Source organism: Passer domesticus, chromosome 3 (genome assembly GCF_036417665.1).
Source record: "Passer domesticus isolate bPasDom1 chromosome 3, bPasDom1.hap1, whole genome shotgun sequence".
Classification (NCBI taxonomy): domain Eukaryota; kingdom Metazoa; phylum Chordata; class Aves; order Passeriformes; family Passeridae; genus Passer; species Passer domesticus.
The window spans coordinates 58,409,337-58,421,478 of record NC_087476.1 but is presented as its reverse complement, the minus strand read 5'-3'; the positions used below and the strand labels follow the sequence as shown (position 1 = coordinate 58,421,478).

The 12,142-nt window shown below is 36.0% G+C and overlaps 1 protein-coding gene across 1 annotated transcript in view; it reads right to left on the bottom strand.

The window, feature by feature from the left end:
- The window catches only part of ESR1 (estrogen receptor 1), a 163,702-nt gene that overhangs the window by 149,506 nt on the left and 2,054 nt on the right, over positions 1 to 12,142 (bottom strand). Inside the window, 7 exon segments of the mRNA XM_064413347.1 lie at positions 4,681 to 5,638; positions 5,767 to 5,890; positions 6,806 to 6,923; positions 7,763 to 7,931; positions 9,260 to 9,313; positions 9,784 to 9,966; positions 10,845 to 10,980. Of these exon segments, the coding sequence (XP_064269417.1) occupies positions 4,681 to 4,705 (25 nt within the window). The 5' untranslated portion in view covers positions 4,706 to 5,638; positions 5,767 to 5,890; positions 6,806 to 6,923; ... (2 more) ...; positions 9,784 to 9,966; positions 10,845 to 10,980.

The following is a 12,142-nucleotide window of genomic DNA, read 5'->3' as shown; positions in this document are numbered from 1 at the left end:
AGCTAGGACAAAAATATTATGAAATGCACCCAGCTTTCTAATGAGCACAGGAAATTAAGAGTTCAGGGTTGCTTTTACATCCAAATGTGTCCAAGCAAGGTATCAATGCCTATACAGAAGGTGCCCTTCAGACAAAGCCAGAGGAAGACAATACAAGCAGAAATTGAATGATTTCTTGGGATAGTGGGAGCACAACCTGACAATAGTTGCCAATGGACTTGCCTCAGCACAGTCTGAGATTAATGGCATTTTGGAATGAATAAGTAGGCTGTCAATTTACAGCCATATAGCAATGTGAGCCCAAAAATACCATTCAAGTCCATGACCTCAAAACTGATGAGGCCAATAAAATGAGCAGTGAAATTCTGTTTAATATTGTATAATTGCAAAACAATCTCAATGACCTTATTTGTGAAGACACAATCAGTTTATCTCCACTTGAAGAACACAGAAAGCAAAACTATAGGCAGTTATACTGAAGTTACCCAACAAGTTTCAAAGAACAAAATATAAAGATGATTTTCATTTTCCATTGGTTTGGAATTCAAACCAAGTGATTTGACAAAATTGCCAAAATTCATATCTGGACAATTTTGGTTTTACAGTGTTTATGTTTAGCTACCACAGATGATACAAAAATTGAATCAACAGTTATGATAATCCCCAAGGCATCTAACCCATAAGATGCTATCAAAAGCCATAAAAATTGTCAGTTAAAATTATTTAGAACTGAACAGATACATAATTAGTATCTCTATATGGATCTGCAATTGGACTCCTTAAAAAACAAAACATATGAAACATAAATATATAATTCCAGCCTTGTTTTATTGCAGATTATTCTCCTTGAACTATTCAATTTTTTTAAGTAGTCAAAATCAAGACAAATGGTATTTTTAGTACTTGAAGGATTTTGTATAAAACTATTATTTTTATTTGACCATTAAGAAAAATATAGAAAAATCCCACCCAAAATATTTTTTCAAAATCAAATAGATATACCTTACAGAACTAGCAAATATTTTAAAAAATTTTCCTCTGGATTTGTCTTCTTTCTCAGATTAGTTTGCAAGAATCAACTGAATGATGCTGGACTAAGCTGCTTCTGGCTCCTTAGAATGTGGGGCTTTTTTCCCTAAAATTCATAAAAAAGAGTATTTTACCCTTGCTCATATCCATCTTCAAGAAAGCATTGCACAAATTTATTTCCCATTTATCTATAGCATTATTCTCCAAAAACAAAGACAAACAAAAGCAAATAATATATATTTTTTTAATTGTCATATTTTTAAAATGTGGTTTTTTCAGGAAAAAACATGCTGTCTAAATTCTAATTACACTATTTAGCCAGAAACAGAAATAGATATCTGAGTCACTGAGTGTAATCCTTGCTACCAAACCCTCATCACCTGTAGCCAACTCCCTGAGCCTGTTGTAAACAGCAACATGTCCTAGCCTACCCTTCTGATAGGAGGCTGAACCCATCTACTTTTCCAGCTCCAGTCTGAATTTATTCACAGTCACCTGTTTGGATTTATGTTGGCAATTGCTTTCAGGATGAGTGTTCCAAATCTCATCAAGATAAATAGTCCTTAAGCAAAATCATCACCTACAGCATTACGGCAGAAAGATTTAAAATCATCTTTCCACAATACAAGTCAAGTAATTGTTTTTTGCCATTTTTATTTAAAATTATATCCATATGTTAATATGAAAGGTATTACTTGAACTATCTACACCTTTCATGCACATTTTATGTTGCTTTTTCTATATTAAAAAAAAAATCGTTTTCTTTTTTCTCTGCTTTCATACTTCCACTTCCTGCCCAGTGATCTCATGTTCCCTTGTACCTACCACTCATCAGGTCTCTAGGGTACAACTCTGCATACAGTGTATGGAACTGGGGCTTAATGTTTTTCATCAGCCTCCAAGGGCTCCTGTGAGACCTGCTTCTTCCTCCCCTCCTTCACAATCCCTGGCAAAATTGCACAAAGCCTGTGCAATCTACATCCCCTCCTCAGCTTCTGGAGATGCCACAGCGAGATTCAAGTAGAGTAGCAAGATGGGTGTAAGAACTCAGTCCTCAATGTTGGCTCTGTCCCTTTACTTTCTACTTACACTCTTCCCACAGTACTCCCATTAATTTTTCTCATTTTCTTTTTTACAGTGCCTCCTGACACAGACATCAGACAAAAGACATAGGATTCAAGACTGCTGCCAGGAGTACCTTGGAGTAGCTGCTCTCAGTGTGCCATCCCTCGCTGGGCAGTGACATTTCAGGCAGGGTGTGTTGGGCCATGGCAGCGAGACAAACATGACCATCATGCCAAATGAATGATTAATGACTCAACTGAGTCATTCAAAGTTGATTCTCAAATGAATGAATGACTCAACTGAGGAGCAAAATGACAAGGTCTAAACTATAAGAGCGACAGTCTAAGATTTAAGTCTACACAAGATCTTTGATCTCTCCCCAGAGTAACAGTGCTGTCTACAGATGGCAGAGTGGAATTCTGAGACTGATGGGATCACAGCGGCTCAGAAGGACCTCAGAGTCCCTGTCATGCAGCACAACCCCATGCTCAAGCAGGGTCACCCACAGCAGGTTACTCAGGATCAGGGCAGGGTTCGCTTGGGAGTATCTCCAGGCACGGAGACTCCATAACCTCCCTGGAAAAGCTGTGCAACTGTTTGAACGTCCTCATTGCCAAGCTTTTTACTGTCTACTCTCCCCCTTTTTCATTTTTTTGTATGCTTTTTTTCTCTTTCTGTATGTTCAGACAAGCAATGAGCACAAAGTTAAGTAAATAAATCAGTAGGGGAAAAAATAAAAGAAGAAGAAAATAAGTGATAACACAGATCTTCTATTTTAACTCATTATATTTCACCTATCACAATTTCTCTGGTTGCCACAAGATTGGCACAATTCTTAGGCTTGTATTCACAAGCCTGAGCATTGTGTTGTAGGAAGCAATGGGAAATCCATCTCTCAGCTGCAATCTCAGAATTCCCATTATTTGCACACGGGCACCATGCAAACTCATGAAGTGAAAGCAAATAGGCAACACTGAGTTAGAACTTGGTTTATAATCTAATGGACAAATGTTTTTTCTTTAAATCATTATAAGCAGTCTTCAGTCTTGTACATGCCTCACTTTATTATCAAAAGCAGCAACACAAACTTTTAAACAAAAGTTCTGTAAGGCTGGCTCCTAAATTTCATCTAATTTGCACAATGAATGTGGCTTTTTCTAATTGGTTTTAGTTTCTGCGTCAGATATTTACAGAGAGATACTGTTTCTCTTCTGACACTGCAACAATTCAACCAACACAGAATTTGGGACTTTTTTTCTTCCAGTGCCTATGATGATGAGAACTGAACTGAAAACCTAACGTGCTCTACTTCAGTGTAACCATTACATGAAATTTCTCTGTTCCAAATTAATTTGGGGAAGGGGGAAAGAGAAGAAAGTCTTCCAACAGTGGAATTGTCCTTCATTTATTACCTGGTTGTTAGGGTATAGATCAGAAACACAAAGAAAATAAAGCACTGTTCAGTAATGGCCTCTGCACCTCCAAGTGGTGTTATAGGAGGTCCATGCTATAGGCCATGAAGGGAAATAGAAAGATTCCAGCTTATTTTTCCAAACACTCATTCTCCAGCTTTTGTCTGATATCAAGGCATATCACTTAGGGATCCAAATTTAAAATAGGCCTTAAACACTAACTCTAAAACTTAAAAGAAAACTCCAAAGAAAGCATGTGTAATTTGGAAGAAAGAAATACGAAAGAAAACCAAATTGAATCAAAACAAAAGCAAAAACCCCAAAACCAGAAAATAATTAAAACACATATATATCCAACCATGGTGGAAAATGATTTTTGGAAAATCATATTTATTTTTAAAAATATGCAGTTAGAGAAAACCACTACTCAGTAATTACCAAATAAATTCTACCAACCAAGTTCAGAACCTGTGCTGAAAAATAGAGGGATCAGACTCTTACTTTGTATCAGGAAGCACCCTAATGATAAATCTCACTAAATACATGGTTTCAATATCATGTGTATAAGTATTGCTCAGCATCAGCTGAGATCAAAATACAGCATTTCACTTCATTCATACCAGAAAAACAATACACTGCCTTGGGTGTGACTGCCCTCTGATTTAAATAATTCCTTTCCCCATTATGGCTCAGCCAGTTGGTAAAGGCACTAACATGTGATTTCAGATTCTTTTATCTACTATTGTCTTTCTACCTCCATGAAGGATTTTGATTGAGGGGCTGGAGGGCAGGACAGGGGGGTCACATTTTTCTTTCCCAACGGCAGCACAGGATTTACGGCACCGTCTATAGCACACATTAAACAAAGTACTACTGCACCTGAAATATTCACCTTAAAACATATTTTAGGCAACTTTTGCAATGCATGTGGCTTGTTTTCTGTTGCTTTTTTAGACTTCTCAGAGACACTGCAGGACACAGGAAAAAAAGGAACATATTAAGAAAAGTAACGTCTGAAAGAGTAAAAACTAAATCCAAACCAAAACACCCAACTTCTAAGCATTTCCATAGGTATAACTGGGTGTGCCCAGCAAAGGTTCAGGGTAAAAGCAGCATTTAAAATTGACTGTGAGGGACAGAAACTGCAAAAACCAAGAGTTTTTTTCTGACTTACATTGCTCCCAGCAGGCTGTTGCCATTCCCTCTGCGGGGCTCTCACTGGCCAGGGGGATCACATGACACTGGGAACCAAAATAGAAAAGTCTCGGGAGCAAGGAAGCTGAACCAGAAACACATTTTCAAGAAAAGACCTAGCGTGTGCATGATAACACGCCCCAAGTAGCAGAAGGAGGTAAATTTAGACAGGAACCTAGGCTGTGCTGAAAAATGTGTAATGCCTTGAACTTTGTAATCCGGCATCAGCTACCCTTACAATGCTTGGGAAATGTTCATAAATCTCAGCCCGTGTCTGTACGTAACTAAACTTGCTAACTGCTGTAGTAAATCACCAGACCTTAAAAGAAAATAAGATCTAACAAATTTTTAAATTAATCTATTGAAGTTTCAAAATAGCCTTCCACCAGCAGAACCATTTTCGTCTTAAGGCTAAGGTTTCCAGCAGTTTGTAGAGGAAGCAATTTTTTTAAAAGGATATGCTTTTAAGATAATTGGGTGAGCTGTAAACACATTTCAAGGATTGCTTTCAACTCTTTCACAAGTGAAAAATATGGTTGCAGACCTATATGTTTGTAAAATGTCACTGTAAATCTATAGATCTAATAATTTAACCATAAAGATATAAACAAAAATGCAAAGAATCTGAGTCAAAATCTGAACAGATAAGTTAGTGACAAAATGCAAGTTCCATCCAACAATAAAATAGCCTCTAAGTATATTAAGGCTGCTATTTAGTTATACCTGTTAAAAAATTAACTCTTTCAGTTTTGTAGATTTTGTAAAAAGTAAATTCCAGCAAAGTACTATTCTTGGGATTACAGGAAATACAAGTTACCTTCTGTAACAGCTAACTTTTTCATCATTTCCTCGTCATTCGAAATTAGATTGTTACAATTTTCATTCTATATATTGTCAAGATTTCCAGTGAATATCAGTGCAGCCATTGTAGAAAAAGGCTTTACTGAAAAATTCAAACCACAGAAGAGAATCTGTGATCACGGAAAGGGAAATACGCTGTATATCTTAAAAGGACAAGGACATGAAACAATTTCATTTTCTAACCTTTAGATGCAATCACCCTCACCTTGCAGTCATGAGACAAAAATATTGAAAATCCCACCCTTTCAATGCAACTGGCTCACAAGACCTTCTGGATAAACAAAGGATAGAGAATGCAATTCAAAATCCTACATAGCAGACTCCCAACTCTGCAGGAAAAGAAAAAATTGAAAATAATATGACCATGAGTTAAGAAACCAAACCGTTCCCCTTTCATTAAGAAAAATAAATAAATATAAATAAATGAAAGGAAAACCCCCCCCCCCACACACAAGTGCTTAAGAAAATATCCGATTAAATTTCCCAGAAAGAAGTGTACACGTATCAAAATATCAGAGAATATCTTCAATCAAGACAGATAATTTGGTATTAAAAAAAACCAAGATTCTGCTTTGTTCTGCAGGATATCCCAACACAATTTTTCACAAAGTGAAGTACAAGTCCACATAAACACGGTAGTATAAAAGGAAAAAGGACTCCTTGTATCTTCCCTTTTCTTGTTAACAAGTGTGAAAGGAAACTTGAGCATTGACTCAAAGTAGTAGTAGTATAGAAGTGTACACCATTGTTGCCATTGGTTATTTAAATAACTTTCTAAAACTACAAATTCTAAATTATTTGTTGGGACTGTTTTGGGAAGAAAAGGTAAAAAATTTTTGAAAAGCATTTTGAAAAGCATATAACTGTGTACATGCTTCCAAGAATTCTACCAGGTACATTACTTCTATCACTGTGGTTTTAGGAGAAGCTTTGCATTACTGAAGTTGTGCCCTTTTGCAGATAATGTGGCAGAACTGAAGCGGATGGGAGCTTGCCATTGATCATGGTGAGAGACAAACCAGGGCACTGATATAAGCATACAAAACACACAAACCAGCAGCGTTTGTAATACCTCTTAAAATTACTACAGAAAATTGACTTCAGCTACCTGTTGTTTATTGATTTCAGAAATCTGTATGAAAAATCATCCCTTGGGTCAATTTTAAATGCCACAGTGGCCTGCTTTACCATATTTCAGACAAAGCCTGAGTAGCAACATTTTTCTCAGGGTATTTTCAGCATACCTCCCAAACATAGTGCAAATCATCTCAGGAACTCCTCTGTGCTCAAACACATAATTTATTTCATTTGCTTTGTGTTATCCTCTCCTCTGTTTCATTTATCAGTTGGGACCTATGAAAGCTGCAAAACACACAGGGTGGGTGGGGGCTATGCTACAGTATTCCATCATAAGTCAGTGGGCTGGAAATGTAATCATTTGGGGAAAAAAACTAAAGGCAAAGACAGTGAAATAAATGGCTAGAGGAATGCCAATTTAGGGGAAGAAATGCACCCATGTGGAATAAAAGCAAAGTGAGGAGAATGTACAACATGTAAAAGACTGAGTATGAAGACTTGGATAAAAACAGGAAGAGTGTCAATGTTTCCTGGAGCTTAATGCAGAGTGAGGAAGACTTGAGGCAGAGTAGAATGTTTCTTTATGCAGCTGTCATTGGTGTTATTCTACACACCTGCTTCCTCCAGTTTTCTTAACCTTGATATATAGAATCATAAAATCATTTACATTGGGAAATATCGTCATAGTCATCAAATCCAGCTGTTAATTGAGCACGGCCAAGTTCACCACTAAACAAAGGCCCTAAGTGCTACATCTACATGTTTTTAAGTACCCCAGGAATGGTGACTCAACCACTTCCCTGGGCAGCCTTTCCCTATACTTGACAACTCTTTTGGTGGAGAAGTTGATGCTAATAGTCAACCCGAACATCCCCTGGTACAACTGGAGGCCATTTCCTCTCATCCTGTTGTTTGTTATATGGGAGAACAGACTCGCTGCCACCTGGCTACAACCTTCTTTCAGGCAGCTGTAGGACGTGCCCCTGCAGTGTCTCTTCCTCCAGATGAAACACCCCCAACTCCCTCAGGCACAAGACATGTTTTCCAGACCCTTCACCAGTTCCATTGTCCTTCTCTGGACTCGCTCAATGCCTTTCTTGTAGTGAGGAGCCCAGCAGCCTCACCAGTGCCACGTGCAGGGGGACAATCACTGTCCTGGTCCTGCTGGCCTTTCTGACACCTAGCACATCTGGCTCATGTTCAGCTGCTGTTGACCAGCACTCCTGGGTCCTTTCCTGCCGGGCAGTTTCCACTTTGCACTCAAGCTGTAGCACTGCAGGGCATTGTTGTCACCTAAGTGCACAAGGATAGTGTCACCAAGTGCACTTGGTAGGGAACTGCTTAAATAGGCATGCACTGAATGAGCAATTTGACAAATACTGTATTTCAATACTCCACTTATTTTTTATAATACTGTCCAGTATATATCTCTCAGTTTATAAAGTTTCTGCTGAAAGTATAATTGGGACAGCCACTAATATGTTGATCTGCCCTGGTAGTACATTATGATTTCCTAAAAAAGTCAATTCATTGATAGTGAAAGAGAAGTTAAGTTCACTATTTAAAGCAGTGTGCAGGACAGTTTTATCAATTTAAATTGCTAGAAAGATGTATCTCTATTTTACCTTCTTGGCAGGTAGCTTAATTCTTGAGCCAGAAAAAACCAAGTCAATTTTTCAAGCTGTGGGCTCACTTACATCTCAGAGTAGGATAAAATTAAACCAATTTTCTGAGATAGTCTCTGTATATTAATGGAATAGTTAGCAAGAGAAATAGCAGGGCCAGCAAGTTATTCCACATCCATGGATAAACTCAGTATTTGAACCCCTTTTTATTCACAATACTAATACATTCTCAAAGTAGTTTTCTTCACCACACCCCAAAAATTTAATTTGGACTGCTATCACTGAGTTTCCATATGTTCTAAAGGGACAGTTTGCCATAAAGTTAGTGGGAATTTTTAGTATAAATAAACAGAAAGAGACTAATAATATGTTCATCCTTCCCTATGCCCTCAGTTCAGAGCAAAAATTTATGTTTTAGTCTTAACTATTCCTGTACACAGGAATAATTACTTTAATTCCTTTAATTTCTTTAATTAATCTTGTGTATAACTGTAATCCACAGCCATTTGAACAAAGTGTAGTAATTTCAATGCTATAATTAGCCCTTAAAACTTAAATATAATCCTTTGTAACAGACAGTCACCCCAATTTACTGAAATTCACCACACATATCTTTGCAAAATTACAAGTGTGTAGTGACACACCTGATCTAAATACTAACATACATACATTGCTCACAAACCATTCCCCTGGCAAACTTCATCCTCATGCAAGATATTTAAATTCCTTTAGTGACCTTCTATGACTGAGGATTCCAAGTGGTGATTTTAAAAGATCATATTCCCAACAACCAGGAAAAAAAGTTTCCAGAATGTTCTAATGTAATAATAAAACATAACCCTCCTACCCCAGTGATTACTCCTTCTGATTAAGACTTTTTTTCTCCCTAGAGGACAAAAAAATTTCTATTTCCCATTGTAGAAATGCAAATACTTAAAATTTTGTGCTTTAAGGGGAGAATGGAAATAAGAGATATTTCTTAAATATTTTACATACATAATGAGACTTCACGTATAGAAGACAGCAGCCAGTTTTATGCAATCTCTATTTCTGTTAAGAGAAATTTTAAAAAATGAGAAATGTCAGGTTACACAGCATTATCCACTGGTTGTCTGCTGTGTCAGCCATCACTATGTCACAAATACTATTCTACAACAACTATTCTACCAAATAGTTCAAAGACGAGAGATACACATTTCTTTTTGACATTTTTTAAAAGAATGCTAACAGGCTCCTTTTCAGTTTAAACAAAGTAAAAAGATGTATATGCAATGTTTTAAATGTAATTAACTTCGGGTTATCTTGATGCAATGCAATTTGACCATTGCAAATTTTGCTATAGTAACTTACATAAATTCAATCTATTTAATAGGAAAGGACCTTTATTTCTGTCACTTAACATTAATAATTAATTTAAAGTATATACACTTGGAATTTAGATATTAATGCAGGACTAAAGATGTAATTTCAGAAAAATATTGTCAGAACTGTATGCACCAAACAACTACATGTCTAAGCACCTCAGAGTCGAGAGCTTTGCATCTTTTATGAAGAACTTGGAACAGATTTATCCAAAACAGATATCCTTGTGATAAACTTGGGTTCTTGCTTTTGCTTGATCGTCAGCAATCAAATATATTACTTGGGCTTCATATTTCCCATAGGCCATTCAAAAGCATCCTCATTGCCATCATTATCACCATCTGTTCAAGAAAGGTCAGGATTTATATTAATATATTAAGTTTTAAAACATAATATTAGAAACTGCTTTAAACAAATTAGTTTCAAAAGGTTAAACAAATGAATTTCCTTGCTGTGGCTGTTGAGCATTAAGAGAGACAAAGTACATTCAAGCCAGTAGGGAGCTTCCCTTTTCCTCCCAACACGCTGTAACAGTCTCAAGAGCACCCAGAAGATCTTTATGCACATTTTCTTTTGCAGAAACCCAAGATCCTTAGTGCCCAATAGAAAATCAGAAATATGTATTGGTTTGAGCAGAGCTACCTGAAGAAGGTGAATCTGCATGATTTACACTGCCCGGGTTTTACTTCTGAAGCATCCAGTGAGAGAGTATTCCTTTTTCTTTAAAGTGCCAAAACTTTAATTCAAACCAATTTTTAGTTCAAAACTCTTCCTAACACTAAGCTGATGTCCCAGCTTAGTATTAGGAAGAGTTTTGAACTAAAAACTTTTTTGAACTTTCTTTAGAAAGAAAGTTCTATTTGACTTACCAAATCTAGAAATCACCTTATCACTAATGGACAAATCCCCAAGGCTTACCCAATTAGTCACTAGACACTTAGTGATTTTTTTAGTACTTCAGAATCTGAGTACACATTCAGGCACAGATTAAGTAGATGTCATTTTCATACAGTTATAAACATACAATCCGTGGAAGGAACACAGGAAAGAAAGTCTGCAAAGCTGAGCAAGCAAAATCTTACTCTGGAAGTATATATTGCAGAACAAAATTAGGGTTTCATTAATATTTACAGAATATATTATTTAACAGGAAATTCCTCCATTTCTAAAAAGCATAAAAAAAGAAAATACAGAATGTGCTGATTAAAAACCTGCATACCATGGCAGGAAAAGAGACCAGTTTAAAATTGCAGATAATGATCCACCTTCATTGACTTCTCTGCTATCTTTGTGTATGTCTCTCTTTCTAATATTAGGAGCTGTCTGAAGTCATGAAACTCAAACCTGTTGAGCTCCTGCCAAAAACAGATGCTGTTATTATGAGTGACAGACTAGCACTATATTGAGGTCTCAGCTTAGTCAATACTTCCAAGTTAATATGGGACTAATTATTATGACTAACATACATAGATTTTTTTTGTTATTATAACAAAATATTATGAATAACTATGTTTTTCCTCTAATTTTTGAACAAGAAAGGAGAAGAAAGAAAATAAAATCATCTGTTCCTAACAATCAAATAGAGGAAATTATACCCTAAAGGATGAAATATTTGTAAAGGGATAAGAAAATTATATAAAGACGTTATAAAAGATAAAAAAATTTCAACTAGAGTAGGCATTGGAATTCACAGTTAAACTACAGGAATAATAACCTACACAAGCCACCAACTGATTAAGGGAAAACAGAAACACAAGTATTTTTCAGCTGAAACTCAATTATCACAATTCATTACCTGCACTTTTACATTAGTAGCACATTTTAATCACAGATTTGCTCTAATTTTGTAGCTACTCCTTGGAAAAAGGCTTAGTGAAGTCAAGGGAAAACAGACCTGCACAATTATTTCTTTTTATGATATGGCATGGGATGGAGGAGAACAAAGAGGAAAGATCAAGAAAACACAAAAGGTATGGACTACACATTTAGTAGGAGGAATTTAGGGAGAAGCAAAAGTAACATCTCTTCTGTCTTCTTCCCTCACTCTTCCAACTTTTCACTTAAATATGAGCACCACATGGAAGTGCTGAAATGTTAGAGTACAAGAAGAGGCTATCAATAGATGATCAAAAATATTGTAATTGACAGAAAGGAAGTGGCTACAAAAAATGTTTGAAAAAGAAAAACATTTACTATCAAATATCATTAAAGAAATTTCAAAACAAAAGCTGATTTTCTAACAAAATATTAAAATTTTTAATTATTAATATAAAAACACAGAAAGTTAATGATGTTTAATAATGATTTTTTCATTATAAAGTTTTAATTGGAAAAAAAATTGATGGGACAGGAATGAATTTTATAAATACATTTTCAGATTGATAGTGGGCTTTTTCGACATGAATTTTATCCCTCTCTAAATGTACTAGCCAGCTAACTCTAGGGACAATATGAATGTCAATCGGGCACAGAATTAAAGCGTTTAATACTGCATGCACACTAATCCAAAAACAACGT